Source organism: Lagenorhynchus albirostris, chromosome 3 (genome assembly GCF_949774975.1).
Source record: "Lagenorhynchus albirostris chromosome 3, mLagAlb1.1, whole genome shotgun sequence".
NCBI classification, from domain to species: Eukaryota; Metazoa; Chordata; class Mammalia; order Artiodactyla; family Delphinidae; genus Lagenorhynchus; species Lagenorhynchus albirostris.
This window is the reverse complement of record NC_083097.1, coordinates 124,252,340-124,273,139: the sequence shown is the minus strand read 5'-3', so window position 1 is coordinate 124,273,139 and position 20,800 is coordinate 124,252,340. Positions and strand designations below refer to the sequence as shown.

Here is a 20,800-nt window from a genome sequence, read left to right as displayed (position 1 = left end):
TGAGAGGGACTGGTACCTGCCCATTGGTGGGTAGAGCTGGGTCTTGTTCCTCTGGTGGGCAGGGCCATGGCAAGGGTGTGTGTTTAGAGGTGGCTGTGAGCTCAGTATGGCTTTAGGCACCCTGTCTGCTAATGGATGGGGCTGTAGAACTGAGTTTTAATGCCAGCTTCTCCACTTAGTTGTTGTATAAATTCATATTTGTACACATTTTTTAACTTTTCCAAGTTAGTTTTATTATCAATAATTTCATGGGGTTGCAGCCAGTCTTCCTCTTTGTCCTTCTTCTTAAGTGAAGGAATTTCCCATATCACTTTCTGGCAAATTTAAAATAAAAATTGAAAAGGTAATGCAGAGCCTTGGTACACTGAATAGCAAAAATTCCCAGAGCAGCCACAGCTCAGATGTGTCAGTGAGCCCTCTCTAATATAGTCTTTTCATATATGAATGTGATATGCCTTCTTTGTGACTTCTAGGGAAATCTATCCATTCTCTCAATATTTAGGAGTTTCAAGAATGCTATTTCTGAGACACAAATCTGATGTAGTTGCCCTACTCAAGTCTTCCACTGGCTCTTCATTGCTTATATTATGCGGTTATTATTTATGGTAAAACTTGAATGTGAAGAAATGTAACATTTTATTTTGTGTAACTGAAATCTGTTCATGAACATCCATGAAACATGTACACCTGATAATAGACAAAAAGTATGTTGGGGACTTGTGTCTTCTGGGGCAGGAGATGGAGGCTGAATTCAAGTATGGATTACAAGAAAAAGAGTATAGAGAAGGGTGAGGTAAGTTAGAAGGTCTTTAAATATGTTTAGCACTAGTGTCCACTTTTTGAGTGCCTTTAGAAGCACTTTAGAAATTAAATTAACATGCGAAAAGAAAGCTGCCTGCACCCTCCAACTGAGGAGAGTTTTATCTGCTAAAGATTCAGAGTCCTTTGGCTACTAATTACCTGTTGCATCCCTGGGGCTCCTTTTCCCTTGTTCTCAAGAGCCAAAGTGATCCTTTGTTTACTAGCATAATTTTAGTTTTGCCAGGCAGAAAAACACTAATATTAAGATTAAGAAGATTTCCTGATCCCTATTAGAAAATGACACCTGGGTAAATCAGATCTCCTCACACATCTCCACCCCGAACCCCCAAAATACAGATTAATTTGGAGAGCACATAAAATTGCACATGGCCTATGTCTGGAGCATAACTGGAAAAACAGACAATATGATCCACTTTGCATTCCCGAATTGTGTCCTGCAATCATAGTAAGAACCACAAGGGCCATTCCAGCCACAGCATTGGGGAAATGGGGCTGCCACAAGTATTCCAGGCCTCACACATTCCTAGCCGTTAGCATCTCCATCATTAGACTGAGACTGACATAATACATGTGCTTAACATACAAAGAAATGCAACTCTGTACAGAAGGTTGGTTGAAGTTCACTGTATTTGTTAGGATACAGGCTAAACTAATATAACAAACGTAAAAGACTATAGCACCCTTATTTACGATTTTATTTGTTTCCATGTAATGGTTCCAAGGTAGATGGATAGATCTGGGCCGCCCTCCACAAGTTAAGTCTTCCATTTTGGGGTAGATGACAGATGATGGTCCATTCCTGTCCACCTCTAAGCCAGTGAGAATTATGCTTAACTGGAAAGCCAAATGCTCATTTAAAATTTTTTTTCTAATGAAATGTACAATTAACATTTGAAAATACGAGTATACCATAATTACCATGCCAGGTTCATGGTAATGACTCCATAAATATTTTGGGGAATGGAAGGGTGATAAATATAACACCCTTTATAATTTGTAAATAAATTATACATATAATTTAATATCTCAGGTGTCTATTCTTTATGTATGCATTAGAATGAAAATTTATTGAACAACATTAACTTGACCTCTAATAGATTTGCTTTTGAAGGGAAGGAAAATTTGCCACCCCTAAATGGATCTCTTTGGCATGAGGATTATTTTGGGTTGATTGTTTTTAAGAAAGAAAAGACTCAGGAAGAACCTTTGACCTAACTGCCTAAAGAATGTAGATAGAGGACCTGTTCCAGGAAGGGAGCTATCACCAGAGATACCTAGAGTATAATATAAACTTAGTGTGGTAGACAGGGAGGAACCTAGCGCGTGCGTGTATCATTTTGCCTGTCTTTGGGATTTCTCATGTTTGGATTCGCCATATTTAAATAATTAAATTTGATTTTCTCCTGTGAATGTCTCTTATGTCAATTTAATTCTTAGACCAACCAGAAGAACTTAGAAGGGTAGAGAAAAAAAAAATTTTTTCTCCCCAGCACTTTCATCAAGTTTTATTCTTTCTTTAACAGGTAGTTTGTATAAGAGATACTTTAGCAAATGGTGATTTTTCTTAAAAGTTCTAAGAGTTTAGACCCCAGTTGAATTGACATTTCCAAACTCTTCTTTTTTCCTGCTTGATTCTCTTGTTCCTTTCCAACTCACATGCTTGGAAAGTTTTCACATTTCTTTTTTCCCCACATACCTTCTTACTGTAAAATCTATAACTGCAGGTATTTCCTTCTTTCCTCCTCATACTTCTGGGTTCATCAGATCAAACTGTCCCAAGCCCCCTGCTGAGGGAACATGTATTGCAAGATATCTGTGAGGCATCACTCCTGACCTACTGAATACCCACCAGGCAAGACACGGAATATCTCTGCCTCTTATCTGCCCTGAGTGCTCTGTATTACCCCACCAATCTCCTTACTCACAAGTCAGTAAGAGTGGAGATGGATGGTCAGGAAGGAAAGGTGAATTAGATAGCTACTGTTGCTTCACTCTTGATCTCTCCGTCAGGCAGGTCAGCTGGGGAACCTAGGGAAGTAGCCCTGGAACACTGCTGTGAGTATTGCTCCAGATTTATCATTCCAGAAATACCTATTGCTATTTGTCAGAAGAACACACAGAGATTCAAATGTGCATGTTTACTCGAAGTGCAGCCAGGCTCCTTGTGGGTTGACTCAAAGATTGGGGAGAATAATCAGCTTCTTCTCACCTATTCACAGAGCACTTTTCATGGGTTTTCTCTCACACTTTAGGGCAGTCTTCTGATGTCGTGATATTTCTTGCTGAATTGTAGGGTTGGGGGAGCAACAGATGGGACAGTCCACCTTAACTTGGGATCTAGGGAGTTGGAGTAGTTCCTCTACAAGTAAAACACTTTCTAAGTTTGTCTAGATTTCATTTACCTGTCTGTTGGAAATGGGCCATGTATCTCTGTGCCATTGTTTCAGACATCCTGAGGAGTTTCTCTGACAGATTCGATAAAATGCCTCTCACCTCATCATGGATCAAAGTGATTTTCATCATCTTGGCCGTTACTCTTTATTCTGGTGAGTAAATTTTTCAGTCTTGGGGAAAACACTTCATATATCCTAGAAATGCAGGAAGCATTTTGCTGTAACGTAGGAATGTAGTGGTAGTTTCATTGATTCGTAATTCTTAAATTGGTAAAGTGACACAGGGTTTACTATAAATTCCTTTTAAATGTTTCATCATTGAATTGCTTCTTCTCATTTCCCATATTAGAGAAGTTAAAACAGAGTGGTGCATTAGAATGGGCAGTACACCTTATCTCTTCGTTTAACTAAATTATTTTTCCTTTTGGGGCCCAGATTCTATGGTTGTAATTACAAAGTGTGGGGAAAGAATGAGCTCTTCTAGATCTGGTATTCCTTGTAAATCTAAAGTTTTAGTTATCAGCTCTCAGTCCCCAAAATTAAGGCATTGTGTTAAGAAAGAACTCATTCATACCTCTGTTGACCAGTTATCTTCCTTAAAGTTCAAGGTGGCCCATAAAATTTGGGGAATAAAAGGAGCTGTTATATAGGTATTGAAAAATACCCTGATATTGAGCAGAATTTCTTCACATTTAAGTGACTTCACCCAGGGCATTGTCTTCATCACAATGAAATGGCTCTTTTACAGAGCTTTAAAAAATTGGTATCTTCAAGCAGGGTATTAGGAGTTACTAAAAAATATAATACATAATACCATTTTTCACAAAGCTAGAATAATTGGGGGATTATTTTTTTCTAAGATTTGTATATATTTGAGAATTTATGTTTTTGTTACTACTACAAAATTCTTACCTCATTAGTTGTAGTTTCTTGAATTGGCCACTTACATAGATTTCTACTGCCACTGTGTGTGTGGGCTTCTTATTTTTTTAAACTGTTCTGAGGTTGCAGAAACTGCTCTTACAAAAACATCAAGTTACAAGCATTGGGTAAGTTACTGCTGGTTCATTTGGAAGTTAAAATGTAAATTTTTAACCATTTTCAGTTTTTAAAATCACAGCAAAATTGATCAAACAGAATGTAAAAAACAGTCCTTCAAAAAGTAAAAGTGTGTATGTATTATTATTACATCAAGGTTAAGAAATAGAATCTAGCAAGTAATACAAAACCATTTAGCAGTGTCTATACAAGGTGATAGCGTATTTATCCTATTACCTTAAATTTCCTATCATGGGTAGTTACTTGCTGCACACAAAACTGAGAGCTATAGAAAGTATGTTTAGAGTAGAATTATTCATCCTAACAAAATGAAAAGGAAAAAAGCACCATCCCAATTACCAGTGTGTAGGAGAATAGACAGTGATGATTTCTATATGGCCAAATAGTGGAATATTACTTAAGGGTGAAAATAAATTACAGCTCTGAACATCAGTATAAATAAAGGTCATAAGGGAGTATAAAAAGAAAGGCATATCAGAATACATATTGTATCATTTATTTGTGAAAATTACCAAGATACCCAAAACTATGAAATATATAAATATAGTGAAAATATATATGTATTGATATGTAGTGAAATTCTAGAGGGAGGTAGAAACTCAGTTTGGCGACTTTCTTGTGTGTGTGTGTGTGTGTGTGTGTGTGTGTGTTTGTGTGAGTGAGAGAGTGATAAGAAAAATATCACCTAGGAGGGGAAGGTCATGGGTGGGGGTGGGAAATTGGTTACATTATAAAAATACACTCAGCCACTTGCATGGCCTTTTTGTTAATACACTATTTCTATAAAAATACTGATATTAGTTTCTTATTTACTGGATGTGACTCCATAAAGTTTTCTCTTTAAACCTAAACATATATTGTATTTATCCTTTTCTGGATGTATGGCATTTCATATTAAGATTTAAGAAGATTATATTCAAATATTCATTGTCTAATGTATATTATCTCTCTATATTTGACAGGTAGAATGTGATCCATACAGTGGTGTGAAAACATGCACAAAAGAATATCATCCAGTCTTTGCAACCAATGGCCACACTTATTGCAATAAATGGTTTTTTTTGTGGTGCACTCAAGTAAGAACACAATAGTGAATATTTACTCTTCCAAAGTAATTAAAAAATCATGAAATGATAAGAAAATTCATTTGCTGATAATGTAGACACAACATACACAGAAAATAACTATAATATTTCTCTAAAAGCCAAGGAGACACACTTCTACCATGTCTTAAAATTCTTACTTCTGAAAGTAGTATTAAACTATCACTATAACCATGCTGGATGTTTTGCAAATGAAAGAACTAGTTAACTTAGCTTAATTTAATTGATTATGAACTACTAATGGCTGACTAGTGGCCAAGATGATGTTATTCCAAAGCTCTGATGCTCAACAGAAGATCTCACTGAAGTCATGAGAATCAGCCTTGCAGACCTCCAGCCACAGGGGGCATAATTGAGCAAAGAACAGACTCATGATTACACACTGAAATCATGTGATTGTCAACTTTGTCTCCTGAAATCATCATGGCCTTTGAAACCTTCCTGAGAGTGCAGAGCAGTCTAGGACACCTCCACCCAAACTCACATCCCCCTCTCCTCCACTCGGAAGGAGTTTGTGGTCTAAAGCTTTGCCAGCCTTTTCTGCAACACTCCCCCATTTTGTTACACATGTGTTCCTCATAAAATCTTTGCCCACTTACTCCCAAAATTGTTTCTGCCTCTTGGAAAATCTGGATTAACACAATGCCTAATGACTTCCTTTCTTAGGTCTAGTCCAAAGACTGAGTCAGGACTGAGCAGGTAGGAAGGATCAAACAGCCCCACAGTAGGGAGAGGACATGTATAAGGCAGGGGAGCAGGCAGGATCCAGCTCCTTCTGGAAGTAGAGCACAGCCTTTCTGTAATGTCCCATAGTTCAGATCTCCTCATTTAGAAACATTTTGTGTACTGCCACAGTGTTTAATTTCATGTGTTCTTTTAATAATTTTTTTTCACTGTCTGTCTGATTCTTTCTACAGAAAAAGTGGTGGCAAATTTGCTATTGCTCATTATAGTGAATGCTGACTTTTTCCTGGAGCAACACATTCCTACAACTTCTACTGTGATCCCATTTTGCAGTGGATTCTACAGACAATTAGAGTTGCAGAGTCAGGGTCTTCCATTCTTAGAGGACCAGGTGAACCCTGTAGAATACAAGGTGGAATGTAGTATATTCCAAGTTCTTTCTAACTTTAAGATCCTTTCATTTCAGCATTTTTACTCTCTATGTTCAGTTCTTCAATGACAGTTTGAAAAATTAGTATCTTAGTTTTATGTTTGATAATGTAAAACCTAATGCAATTTAAAACCCTAAATATTTTGCTCCATGAAATGTTAAATGGTGTTACATTTTATTTTAACATGCCCCTTGTTTATTTCGTTGGGTAATGGGTTAAGACATAAACAATTTTTGATACCTATAGCCAAAAAGATATTTTCCAAATATGACCAAATATTAGATTACTTGGGTATTTATAAAAAGTACAGGGCTTCCCTGGTGGCACAGTGGTTGAGAGTCCGCCTGCCGATGCAGAGGACACGGGTTCGTGCCCCGGTCCGGGAAGATCCCACATGCCACGGAGCAGCTGGGACCCGTGAGCCATGGCCGCTGAGCCTGCGCATCCGGAGCCTGTGCTCCTCAACGGGAGAGGCCGCAACAGTGAGAGGCCCGCGTACCACCAAAAAAAAAAGTACAGATAACTGGATTCTGTCTGTTCTAAAGATTCAGAACTTCTAGGAGAGGTTTATGGGAAATTGAAATCTAACAAGCACCCCAGGTAATACTATGATCATGAATCTTAGGTAATACTGACTCTAAGACCTCGGGTATGTCTATAATTGAATAAATTTCAGAATGTATAGAAAGATAATACAAGATTTATGAGGCTTGGGAAAAATTTCTATGTTTTTCATTCTTGATCACAAGTCAGTTGAGAGGTAAGTGGGTGCTCCTGGGATGAGAAGCAACACGGCCTTTATTGACTTAGGACTTGCTTTATTAGGGCCAAGTCAGATGTCTCTCCATTAGTCTCAGTTTTCCAGCCACAAGAAGCAGGCTTTAGTTGTGTGCCCAAAGGATCATTGAGACCTTGAATGTAGTGGCAGAAATGTAGGTTGACTGTTGAATGACAACTGGGAATCTATGACATAGGCTATGCTAGGCATGCTGTTCTCATCAATAGATACTTTTACATCTAAAGAGTAATCAGTGTGGGAGCTATTAAATCATTTAAAATCTCAAATATCCCTCTTAAGGAAAGTATCCATTAGAATGTTAATTTGTAGAGCAACGTTATAAAAATGCTTTCGGCCAATTGCACCACTTTTTCTTTGCAGAGGACTTTGTGAAAAAGTTCTTCAGTGAACATGTGTATTCATTTATGTATTCTTTTTTTTAAAATTCCACATAAATAAAGGTCTATGTGTCAAGCCCTATTTAGATGCGAGAAATAAGATAACAATGATCAGCTCTGCTTTTACTTATCATCTAGGAATTTAAATGTTATCGATTAAAGGTATTATCCACTAATGAATGGAAATCCTCCTTTTTGCATGACTGTTCTCCTCAAAAGCTCTGTGAAACAGTTTTCTACATGTTACCTAACTCAGTTCTTCTAAGGATCACATTAGGTAGACATCAGCTCTCTATTTTACATATTATGAAAATGAGACACAGGAAATCTTACAGTATTTTAAACCTGACCTTTTGGTAAAGAGAGTTTGAATACAAAGCTTGAAATTTTATTCTTTTTAAAAACCAGTTTATTGTTGTAATTACATACCCAAAATTAATCAGTTTTAGACATGATGTAATAATTGAAATATATATAGAGAGAGGGAGAGAGAGAGAGGGAGAGAGATAAGCAACCATCAACACAATTAAAGTTTAGAGTGTTTACATCACCCCCAAATATGTGCCTCTCATCCTTTGGAGGTCATGCCCTCTTCCTACCCCCAACCCAAGGCAACTACTCATCTACATTGTATTCTCTTGTTTTACCTTTTCTAGACATTTTCTGTAAAGACAATGAAACAGTATGTTGTTTTTATATCTGCTTCTTTCATTTTACAGGTTTTTGTGGTTCATTCACACTGTAGCTTATACATCAGTAGTTCATTACTTTTTAATGTTCAATAGTATTCCATTTTATATTGATATACCATGTTTTGTTTTACTTTTTCACTAGGTTATGAACACTGGAATTGTTGCCACTTTTTGGTTATTAAGAAAAATGGTGCTATGAACATTACAATACAAGTCTTTTTTTCTTTTCATTTTTTCTTGGTTAAACACCCAAGAGTAGAATGGATGCTTTGTATGGTAGGTTTATCTTGTGCTCTTCCAGAACCTATCAGTGTATTTTTCAAAGTGGCTGTATCTTCTTAACCATTCCCACCAGTAATGTATGAGAATTCCGTTTCCTCCACATCCTCACCAACAATTGTTACTGCATACCTCTTTTTTCTCTTCCAGTTTTATTGAGATATAATCGACATACAGCACTGTGTAAGTTTAAGATGTACAGCGTAATGATTTGACTTACATATATCATGAAATAATTATAGTAAGTTTAGTGAACATCCATCATCCCGTACAGATACAAAATTAGAGAAATAGAAAAAAATTTTTTCTTGTGATGAGAACTCTTAGGATTTACTCTTTTAACTTTCATATATAATGCTCAGCAGTGTTAATTATATTTAACATGTTGTTCATTGCAAGCCTAGTACTTATTTATCTTATAACTAGAAGTTTTTACCTTTCAACTACTTTCATACAATTCCATCTCTCCTCACCCCCTATCTTTGGTAACCACAAATCTGATCTCTTTTTCCATGAGTTTGTTTTTGAAGTATAATTGACCTACAACACTGTGTTGGTTCCTGGTACACACATAGTGATTCTATATTTCTGTACATTTCAAAATGATCACCATGATAAATCTAATTGTCTTCTGTCACCACACAAAGATATTGCATAATTATTGACTGGATTCCCCGCACTGTACATTTCATAGCTGTGATTGATTTATTTTGTAACTGAAAGTTTGTACCTCTTAATCTGTCTCCCCTATTTCTCTTCAGCCCCCAACCCCCTCCCCTCTGACATCTGACAACTACTGGTTTGTTCTCTGTATCTGTGACTCTGTTTCTGTTTAGTTGTGTTTCGTTTCATTTGTTTTTGTTTTTTAGATTGTACGTATAAGTGAAATCATATAGTATTTGTCTTTCTCTGTCTGAATTATTTCAATTAGCATAATACCCTCTATGTTCATCCATGTTGCTGCAAATGGCAAGATTTTGTTCTTTGTTATAGCTAAATAATACTCTGGCGTGTGTGTGTGTGTGTATCACTATCACATCTTCTTTATACATTCATCTATTGATTGGGCACTTAAGTTGCTTCTGTATGTTGGTTACTGTAAATAATGTTGGAATGAATATAGGGGTGAATCTATATTTTCAACTTAGTGGGGGTTTTTTCTTTTCTTTTCTTTTCTTTTTTTTTTTTTTGCATAAATACCCAGGAGTAGAATTGCTGGATCATATGGTAGTTCTTTTTTTTTTAATTTTTGAGGAATCTCCATACTGTTTTCCATTGAGACGTCACCAATTTACATTCTCACCAACAGTGCATGAGGGTCCCCCATTGTCTACATCCTTGCCAACATTTGTTATTTGTTGTCTTTCTGATAGTAGCCATTCTGACAGATATGAGGTGATATATCATTTCGGTTTTGATTTGCATTTCCCTGATGATTAGTGATGTTGAGCATCTTTTCATGTGCCTGTTGGCCATCTGTAGGTCTTCTTTGGAAACATGTCTATTCAGGTCCTCTGCCCAATTTTTAATTGGGTTGTTTGTTTTTCTCATACTGAGTTATATGAGTTTTTTGTATATTTTGGATATTAATCCCTTGTGAGAAATAAGTTTGCACATATCTTCCCACATTCAGTAGGCAGCCTTTTAGATTTGTTGATAGTTTCCTTCTCTGTCCAAAAGCTTTTTAGTTTGATGTAGTCCCATTTGGGTTTTTTTGCTTTTGTCTTCCTTGCCTGAGGAGACATATCCAAAAACAAAATTGCTAAGACTTATGTCAAAGAGTGTACTGCTTATGTTTTCTTCAAAAAGTTTTATGGTTTTAGGTCTTAACATTTAAATATTTAATCCATTTTGAATTTATTTTTGTGCCTGGTGTGAGAGAAGAGTCCAGTTTGATCCTTATGTGTGTAGCTGTCCAATTTTCCTAACATCATTTATAGAAGAGGCTGTCTTTTCTGCATTGTATATTCTTGCCTCCTTTGTTGTAGATAAATTGCCCATATAAGTATGGGTTCATTTTTAGGGTCTTATTTTGCTCCACTGATCTATGTGTCAGTTTTCGTGCCAGTACCATACTGTTTTGATCATGATGCTTTGTAGTATAGTTTGAAATCAGGGCGTGTGATACCTCCAGCTTTGTTCTTCTTTCTCAAGATTGTTTTGGCTATTCAGGGTCTTTTGTGTTTCCATACAAATTCTAGGACTGTTTGTTCTAGTCCTGTGAAAAATGCCTTTGGTGTTTTGGCACTGAATCTGTAGATTGTCTTGGGTACTATGATCATTTTAATAACATTAATTCTTCAAATCCATGAGCATGGTAAATCTTTCCATCACAGCAAATATTTCCATCTGTTTGTGTCATTGTCAACTTCTTTCATCCAGTTTCTTATATTTTCTGGGTGCAGGTCTTTTTATTCCTAGGTATTTTATTTTTTTGATGCAATTGTTTTCTTAGTTTCTTAATGGTGTTCATTTCTTAATTTTCTTTTCTAATAGTTCATTGTTAGTATATAGAAATGCAATAGATTTCTGTATATTAATTTTGTATCTTCCAACTTTGCTGAATTCATTGCTGAGCTTTAGTAGTTTTTTTGGTGGCATCTTTAAGATTTTCTGTGTATAGTATCATGTCATCTACAGTCAGTGACAGTTTTACTTCTTCCTTTCCAATTTTGATTCCTTTTATTTCTTTTTCTTTTCTGATGGCTGCAGCTAGACTTCCAATACTATGTTGAATAAAAGTGGCAAGAGTGGGCATCTTTGTCTTTTTCCTGATCTTGTAGGAAATGCTTTCTACTTTTCACCATTGAGTATAATGTTAGCTGTGGACTTGTCATAGATAGCATTTACTATGTTGAGGTGTGTTCTGTCTATACTCACTTTTTTATCACAAATGGATGTTGAATTTTGTCAAAAGCTTTTTCTGCATCTATTGAGATAATCATTATGACGTTTATTCTTCAGTTTGTTAGTGTGGTGTATCATATTGTTTGATTTCTGGAAATTGAACCATCCTTGTATCCCTGGGATGAATCTCACTGGATCATGTTGTATGATCCTTTTAACATACTGTTGAATTAGGTTTGCTAATATTTTGTTGGGGACTGCTTCATCTATGTTCATTAGTCTTTCGGCATGCTTTCCTTTATTGTACTTTTCAGATACTGTGTTTTTTGAAAATTGAAGGTTTGTGGCAACCCTGTGTTGTCAGATAATGGTTAGCATATTTTAGCAATAAAGTATTTTTAAATTAAGGCGTGTACATTGTTTCTAAGACACAGTGCTATGGCACACTTAATAGGCTACATATGTATAGTGTAAACATAATTTTTATTTGCATTGGGAAACGAAAAAATTTGTGTTACTTATTTCATTGCAATATTCACTTTGTTTCAGCAGTCTGGAACCAAACCCTTCCGTATCTCCAAGATATGCCTGTTATGTCATACTCAATAAAGCTGGAATATATATTTGGGGCAGGGGAACCTTGTGACAGTGTAAAACAGACTGCATTATCTTGTGCTCAGGGATCATCTAACAGGATCTCCTAAGCACCATAAACTTTGGAATATTAGAGAGGAAACACAGACATGTAGTTCAGCGTTCTCCAGCTAGAGTTAACTCTAAATAGACAAAAGAGGCCGGGTAGCCAAAGTTCACCCATCACCACTTCAAATAAGCTGTTCCATTTGTATATGTATATATAACAGGAAGTTTCTCCAGAGATTTCCAAATTTCTCATTTACAGAACATAACTATGAATTGTGTTAATTAGAGAGGAATATTTTCTTCACATATTCAGCACTTAAATAATTTGGAAGTTAAACCATGTTTGTAGATGAAAATTCTTAAAAGTAAAAAAATAGAAATTATGACTTCATTAACTTATTTAATAAACAATTTCAGCTTATTCCCAGATGGAGAAATTTTGTCACTGAACAAAATCATCCAAATATATACATTTTATATTTTTGTATATATTTAACTGTGAGTGTGAAAACATGAATATTTCAGATGACACTCATTTGGTGAGATACAGAGAACCAACCATACTTGTAATCTGTCTTTTTCATAGTAAGATGATATAAGGCTTTCAGGAAGTAAACTGGTCTTATCTTTAAAATTTAAACTGCACATATTATGTGACTCAAAAATGTAACTACTAAAAATATAGAACTAATTGAATGAGCATGTAGTGACCTGCACAACCATGTTCATTACAACACTGGTAGCAAGAATAACTTAAAAGGAATTGTGTGTTTGTATATGCTTATATGAAGATATACCATTGATTGTTAAATGAAAAACTGAGTTACAGAGAAATGTCTTGATTTTATTCTTCTGTCTCTATTTTTATCTATCTATCATCAGTCATCTTTAGGGCCAGCATCTTCAGATCTCTCTTAACTCCATCTTCATTTGGCCTTCTTTGTGTGTCTGCATCAAATCTTCTTCAGTCTCCCTTTTATGAGGATACTTGTGATGACATTTAGGGCTCACTTAGATAACTTACATATATAGATATCTACGTATATCTATCTGTATGCTCTGTGTGTGTGTATATATATATATATATGTATCTATTGTTAATGTTATTACATATATATGTGTTATTACATGTAAATGTTAGTATATTTGTGAATATATAGATATATAGAATTATATACATACATATATAGACATATATACACATGCATATATCTGCATATATACACATATGCATATATTTATATGTGATTTTAGTATAGTTGTATATTAAATATCTGTAACTTTATAGTATAAATGTATTTATGCACATTAAACATTTTCAGAAAAAATATGCATCAAATAACCCACACATCTAACATTCCCTTTCATGGTTAATTTAGAAACCTCATGGCCTGTTGTATCTCATAGGCAGTGTCTTCTGCTCTTAATCTCTGCTAATGAACGCACATAAGAGAAAAAATCCAGTGTTGTGGGATTCAAGGACTGTACAATCACTTCAACTCTAAACTTCAGTTTAATTTTACCCTCCAAGGTCGTGTGCCAGAAGGATTATCTGCACAGATGTCTCTGATGGTATCTATGTAAATAATTCAAAATCTAGCGAAAGCATGATAATAACTTCCTATAATAAAGGAAAAATTTTAGCACTTACCAGATTTTGTATCCTCCCATTAAATTGGCACGGAACAGTGCTAGACTCAAAGGTTCTTTTCTCAATCTTGGCTTTCTTCACTGAAAAAAAAAAAAGGTTCGGTTAGGGTGACACATGTAATCTAGCACAACTTTAAGTGCATCCTGTTTTAATATTTTATCCCTAATATTTATGGCAGATCGTTGAGATAGACATTATTCCCACATTTAAAATTAGGAAATAGTGGATTAGGAAGTCTGAATATTGTCTCAAGGTTACTCAGGGGTAGATGGCATTTGAACTCAGGACTTTCATTTGCCAAAGTTCTTCCCACAGAGTCAGACTGTGAAGCAGATTAATTAAATAGCTCATATTATATACCTCTTCCTACTACTTCCAACCCTGCACAGTTTCCCACTTTACTTTGAGGTAAAGATCAAATTATTCATCATATAGTTGAGGGCATTGTCCCCTGTGGTCTCAATTTCATTCCCAAGCCTTCTTTCTCTTCTTAATATTCACATTCTGTCCTCTACCTCAGGTTTCCATAGCTGGTTGCCCTGACAGTCTTTTTGAACATTCTTGGTTGTGAATTTGTACCATAATTTTACAAGATGTTCTCAGTGGGGGAAATTGATTAAAAGGAACACAAGAACTCTCCGCATTAGTGCTTACGGCTTGATGAGAATCTCCATTCAACTCAAGATAAAAAGTTTAATAAAAAAAAAAGTTTAATAAAAATCAAATCTCCCATTGAGTCTAATGGACTTCTACTGTCCTTCAAAATACTAAGGGTGTAGGTATGTATCTAATTATAGTTCCCCAAACTCATTCTTTTCTTTCTTGTTTTGATTATCCTTTATTTTCAACTCAGGAACTCGGAAAGCTTCCCATCTCTTCTGTACCTTAGAGTTTCAAAGAATTGTTGTCACCTTCTCCCTTCCTCATACATGTGTTCATCAGATAAAATTGTCCCAAACCCCTGCTGAGAGATGATCTGTGTGAGATCTTCGTGAGGAAGAATACAGAAAACCTCAGGGTCTTATCTGCTGGGGGCCATCTGTTTTACGCCACCAGGCTGGTCACCAACAGTCCAATAAAGGAGACTCTTCAGCTGGGGGAAGTGGTTGAGAAGGAAAGGGAATCAAAATAGGCACAGTCCCTGGAGCTGCAGACCTCACTCTCCACTGCCTTCTCTGTTTCAGGTAGGTCAGGTGGGGATGCTGTGGAGGTAGCCCTGGTGTGTCACATTGCTGTGAGGACTGCTGCAGGTCAGTCCTTGCTGAAATAACTATTTCTGTTTTCTGAGGAAAAACTGAAATTCCAAAGTGCATACTTCTTTAAATGCAGCCAGGCTCCTTGGCTGAGCCAAGGGTTGGGAGGGTAAACCGCTCCTCCTTAAATGGGCAAAGAGAACTTGTCCTAGTGTTTCTCTCAAGTCTTCTACAAGGCCTTCTGTTCACATGTATGTCCTGTGGGTTGGGGGGAAGATTCCCACCATAATTACAAACCTAGGAGAGGGGGGCAGTTCCCTTAGCTGTAAGAAACTTTCATTTGGAAATGGGCAGTTTGTCCCTGTGCCATGTGTTATAAGCATTCCTATGCATTTATTCTACAGACTTGATAAGATGTCTCTCTTCTCATCATGGATCAAAGTTATTTTCATTATTGGCTTGGCATGTCCTCTTTATTTTGGTGAGTAAAATTTTCAGACCTGGATGAAGCAACTAACATATTTTAGGAAATGTAGGAAACAACTGCTATTATCGAGGAATGAAGGAGATTGCTGTTGGGTATGTAATACTTAAACGGGCAAAATGAAATGTTACAAATACCTATTTAAAAATTACATCAGTAGATTGCTTTTTCTCATTTCCCACCTTAGAAGGGTAGAGACAGAGGGGGTTAGAATGAGCAGTAAAATTTAGTTTTCTGTTTATTTATGATTAAAGATATTTACCTGATTTTTTCCCCCTTTTTGGAGGTCAGATTTCATCGTTGCTAAATGCAGAGTGTGGGCAGTAAAAAAGTCCTCTAGATCTGGTATCCTTGACAATCCTATTTGTTGTTTGCCAGCTGTGAGTCCACTAAAGTCAAGGCTTTGTGTAAGGAGAGAAGTAATTGATCCCTCTGCTGAAAACTTATCTTTCTTAAAGCACAAGATGGCCCATGAATTTCAGAGTAAAGTAGCTGTGAGATATTAATGAGATCCATGATACTCGAGTTGAATACTAAGTAGTAATTAACTTCTTCATATTAAGTGGCCTTAAGCAAGGCATTGTCTTCTCTGACTAGGATGTCTCTATTTATAAAAATGAAAAAAAGTGGTATCTCCACAGCAGGGTTTGGTGATTATTAAGCCATACTTAAAGTTATTTTTCAGAGTGAGATGAATTTAGAATTCTATTTCCAGATTTGAAGTTATTTTGTGAGATGATTATTTTGATACTACCACAAAAGCCTCACCTCATTACTTGCTGTGTTTGAGTAGGTGATTTGCATAGATGTGGGTACTTCCCACCAGAGACACTGTTTTCCCCTGTTCGTCTTCTTCTTTTCAATTTACCTTTTGTGTGATGGTTGCAGAAACTGCTTTTGTACCCTTAAGAGAGACACGTGAAACTGTAAGTTCATACTGATTAATGTGGGAATTGAAAAAGGTAAACTTTTAATTTTTTTTATATTTTAAGTTTTAACAGCAAATTTTATCAAAAATATCTATAACAGAATAGTCCTTCAAAAAGTAAGATGAAGTGTCATTCTTACACTAAGTTCAAGAAATAGAATCTTGCCGGCTATATAAAACCATCCGTCATTTCAGACAAGGTAAAAATATCCCATTATTCACAGTTTTATTATTGAGCATAAACCTTGTTGTATACAGGCATCAAAAAACAGTGTTTAAAGTGGAATTGTTCACCCTAGAAAAAGAAGAGGATTAAAAAAAACTAATTTAGGGGGCTTCCCTGGTGGCACAGTGGTTGAGAGTCCACCTGCCGATGCAGGGGACACGGGTTCGTGCCCCAGTCCAGGAAGATCTCACATGCCGCGGAGCGGCTGGGCCTGTGAGCCATGGCCACTGAGCCTGTGCGTCCGGAGCCTATGCTCCGCAACGGGAGAGGCCACAACAGTGAGAGGCCCGCGTACTGCAAAAAACAACAACAACTAATTTTGGGCTTCCCTGGTGGTGCAGTGGTTAAGAATCCACCTGTCAATGCAGGGAACACGGATTCAAGCCCTGGTCCGGGAAGATCCCACGTGCCGCGGAGCAGCTAAGCCGGTGTGCCACAACTACTGAGCCTGTGCTCTAGAGCCCACGAGCCACAACTACTGAAGCCTGTGCACCTAGAGCTTGTGCACCGCAACAAGAGAAGCCAATGCGATGAGTAGCCCCTGCTTGCTGCAGCTAGAGAAAGCCTGCACACAGCAATGAAGACCCAATGCAGCCAAAAATAAATAAAATTTTAAAAAATAAGTAAAATAAAATTGAAAGCAGGGACTCAAACAGATATTTATTTTTAAAAAACCCTAATTTTCCACTTACAGGAATATAAAATAATTTTCATAAAATCACAGATTGGAATATTACATAGAGGTGAAGAAAATCAACTGTATTTCTAAACATCTAAACAAACATTTTTAAAGATGCCTAAAAAGCAGCTCATGTAAGGATACACACACTATTGTTTATTTATGTAAATTACCAACACTGCCATCACTACACAAATTATATATATACACATATATGGTTAACTACATATATACAAACATATATATGAACACATACATATACAGTGATAATCTGAAACTATCAGATTATCTATTAGTGAAACTATTGAGGAAAACAGAAGAATTATAACAAATTCACTTTTATAATTTTTTGTGGTATGAGATAATGGTGAAAATCTGATCCATGTATGAGGTGAAGTAGGGGCAGAGTGGCTAAATTATTAAAATGCGTTTAGCCATTTGTATGTTTTTAAAAAATACAAAAAATATTGGGGTTGCAAAAATATATCAAAATATTTTTATGTCTCTGCATGACTTATGTCTATTTTTAAATCTCAATATAGACTGTAGAATATATTTCATTTTGATGCATACCATTTTGTATTAGGAATAAAAAATATTTTATTCAAAAAGTTTATTATCTGAAAATTTTTATGTTGTCTGTTTAACAGCCAGAATGTAACGTGTATGTGGATCGGTTACATTTTTGCACCAGAGAAATGGACCCAATCTGTGCAACGAATGGCCGAACGTACTCCAATAAATGTGTTTTCTGCAGTGAAAAGCTGTAAGAACACAAGACTAAATATTGGCTCATCCAAAATAATGAAGAAACAATCACAAAATTATAGGAACCTCCATTTTTCTGATAGCCAGGTCACAGTATAGATGGAAAATAACTGTACTTTCTCTGTTAAAGCCAAAGAAACACACTGGTACCTTTCCCTTAAGTCTCATTCCTAAAAGTAGTTTTCATTTGACCTCGAAGTATACCCATCCCTGTTGGATGTTACCCAACTGTATAAATCAATTACTTTAACTTGATTTAATTGCTGTGACTTACTAATGGAAGTCTGGTGACCGATATAATGTAATTCTTAACTCCAGAGGCTGAATGAGAACCTCTATGATGTAGCTCCAAGCTACAGGGAGCATAACTGAGCAAGAAAAGCCACTGACTTCAGAAATTTAAATCCATCACAATGGACAATTTATGCTAGAAAGGAACTCCTCCAGTGGTCCATTTTGTCCCCTGATCTCCTTGACAAGACTCCAAACTTTCCTTAGAGAGCAGGGCATGCTAGGACACTTCCACCTAACCTCCCTTGCTGCCTCATTCCCCCGAGGGAATTCTCAGTCTCAAGGTTCAGCCAGCCTTCCTACTTCCCACCTCATTTCCTCTCACTGGTGTTTCCTCTCATTTAATCCCCAAATGGGCTTCTCCTTCTAGAGAACGATGAAAACAATCTCTAATCCTCCTCTCTGAGGTCTCTCCTCAGTGGGTTCCAAGGCTGAGTCAGGACTGAGCATGTAGGAAGAGTCAAGTAGCCCCAGGTCGTTGGGAGGACCTGTGTAGGGTAGGGAGGTAAGGAGAGGCCCAGCTACCTGTTTGAGGAAGGGGAGCACAGCCCTCCTAGCACTCTTATATTCAGATTCTCCTCATGGAGAAGCGCTTAGTGCAGTGCTCAGGCAATTTTAAATACTTTTTTAAGCATAATTTTTCTTTTTTGCTTTTTCTTTCTTTACAGAGAAGATAGTGGAAAATTTGATTTTAGTCATTGGGGTTGTTGCTGACTCTGCCTCAGCCACACATTCCTATGGCTTTTATAGCAATTCTATTGTGAAATGGATTCTACAATTAGTCTTCTCCATCAGGGCTTTAAATTCCTAGATGATCAGACAAAGCCTTCAATACTACAGAAGATGGAATATAGATCGTTGAAGAATTTTTCCAACTCTAAGAACCTGCCAATGAAAGATTTCTATTTTGTCTTCAGTTATTCAGTGACAGTTGAAAACCCATCTTAATTGTGTGTTCAATAATACAAAACCTAATGTAATTTGTAATCATGAATATTTCAATCAATAAAATGTTAAATAGTATTATCTTTATTAAAATACTCTGGTTGGTTGGTTAGTGTATTAAAAGACATGAATACTTCTGGTAACTGTAATTAAAGAAATAGTTTCAAAGATGAACAAATAATCCATTACTTGGGTGTTTATTAAAAGTGCAGAGAGTTGGGCTTCTCTTTATCCTAAAGAATCCAAAACTCTAGAAGAGGAATCTGGGAACTTGAATTCTAACAAGTACTCCAGGTCAATCTTCTGATCACCAGTGTTAGCCAAGACAGCTAAAACATAGCACATATCTCTAATTGAATGAATTGCAGAGACTATTCAAAGATATTGTGTGATTTCTGAAGCTTGGGAGAAAACTATATTATTCTCTCTGTCTCTCACAAATAAGTCAAGAGATAGTTTGGTGATCCTGGCAGGCCAGGCAACTCTGCCATTACGGATCTAGGATATTCATTTGTGCTCCAAGTCTGATGCTTTTTTATTTATCTTCACCACTCAACCAGCAAGAAACAGGCTTCATTTGAGTGGCCAAATGCTCATCTATATATATTTTTTTTTTTTGCGGTACATGGGCCTCTCACTGTTGTGGCCTCCCCTGTTGCAGAGCACAGGCTCCGGACGCACAGTCTCAGCGGCCATGGCTCATGGGCCCAGCCGCTCCACAGCATGTGGGATCTTCCTGGACCGGGGCACGAACCCGTGTGCCCTGCATCAGCAGGCGGACACTCAACCACTGCACCACCAGGGAAGCCCCCAAATGTTCATTTAAAGCTTAGTTTTAATGGCAGAAATGTAGACCAACTACAAGAAAGCAAGTTTCAAGCTGCTATATCTGTGATATCAGACCTGCTCTGCTTTTCAGTAAACATTTTCACCTCTAAAAGAGTGACCCACATGGGGGTTACTTACTCATTTGCATTCTTTAGTACTAATTTTTTTGTGTGATACGTGGGCCTCTCACTGTTGTGGCCTCTCCTGTTGCGGAGCACATGCTCCGTACGCGCAGGCTCAGCGGCCATGGCTCACGGGCCCAGCGGCTCCGCGGCATGTGGGATCTTCCCGGACCGGGGCACGAACCTGTGTCCCCATCGGCAGGCGGACTCTCAACCACTGCACCACCAGGGAAGCCCAGTACTAATTTTTAATGAAAGTATCCATTAAAATGTACAGATTTAGAGCCACATTATAAAAACGCATTCAACCACCTTCATATCCTTTTTTTTTCCTTAGAAAAGACATGTATAAAAAACATTCAGTGGGAGGACCTTCAAGATGGCGGAGGAGTAAGACATGGAGGTCTCCTTCCTCCCCACAGGTACATCAAAAATACATCTACGTGTGGAACAACTCCAGCAGAACATCTGCTGAACACTGGCAGAAGACCTCACACTTCCCCAAAAGCAAGAAACTCCCTACGTACCTGGGTAGGGTAAAAGAAAAAACACAGACA

At 36.9% G+C, this 20,800-nt stretch overlaps 1 protein-coding gene and 1 long non-coding RNA gene across 5 annotated transcripts in view; both read left to right on the top strand.

The window, feature by feature from the left end:
- The window catches only part of LOC132518524 (uncharacterized), a 72,352-nt gene extending 67,015 nt beyond the window's left edge, over positions 1–5,337 (top strand). Inside the window, exons 4-5 of one of the 2 annotated variants that reach the window (XR_009539904.1) lie at positions 3,270–3,368; positions 5,237–5,337. This is a non-coding gene — a long non-coding RNA (uncharacterized LOC132518524). Of the gene's footprint in view, positions 1–3,269; positions 3,369–4,226; positions 4,259–5,236 lie in introns of those variants that run through there. The other variant, XR_009539905.1, reaches the window with a different exon arrangement.
- Positions 5,338–6,297: 960 nt separating this feature from the next.
- LOC132517191 (sperm-associated acrosin inhibitor-like) lies at positions 6,298–19,338 on the top strand. Of its 3 annotated transcripts, none has more exons than XM_060143922.1 (6): positions 6,298–6,452; positions 14,964–15,029; positions 15,377–15,453; positions 16,345–16,382; positions 17,940–18,055; positions 19,017–19,338. In XM_060143922.1, exons 3-6 carry the CDS (start codon positions 15,387–15,389, stop codon positions 19,060–19,062), a joined length of 267 nt encoding a protein of 88 aa, XP_059999905.1. In that variant the 5' UTR covers positions 6,298–6,452; positions 14,964–15,029; positions 15,377–15,386; the 3' UTR covers positions 19,063–19,338. The 3 variants fall into 3 exon arrangements, with proteins under 3 accessions (XP_059999905.1, XP_059999906.1, XP_059999907.1); XM_060143923.1 differs by lacking the exon at positions 6,298–6,452 and adding an exon at positions 14,432–14,558; XM_060143924.1 differs by lacking the exons at positions 6,298–6,452; positions 14,964–15,029 and adding an exon at positions 14,785–14,963.
- The last annotated feature ends 1,462 nt before the right edge of the window (positions 19,339–20,800 follow it).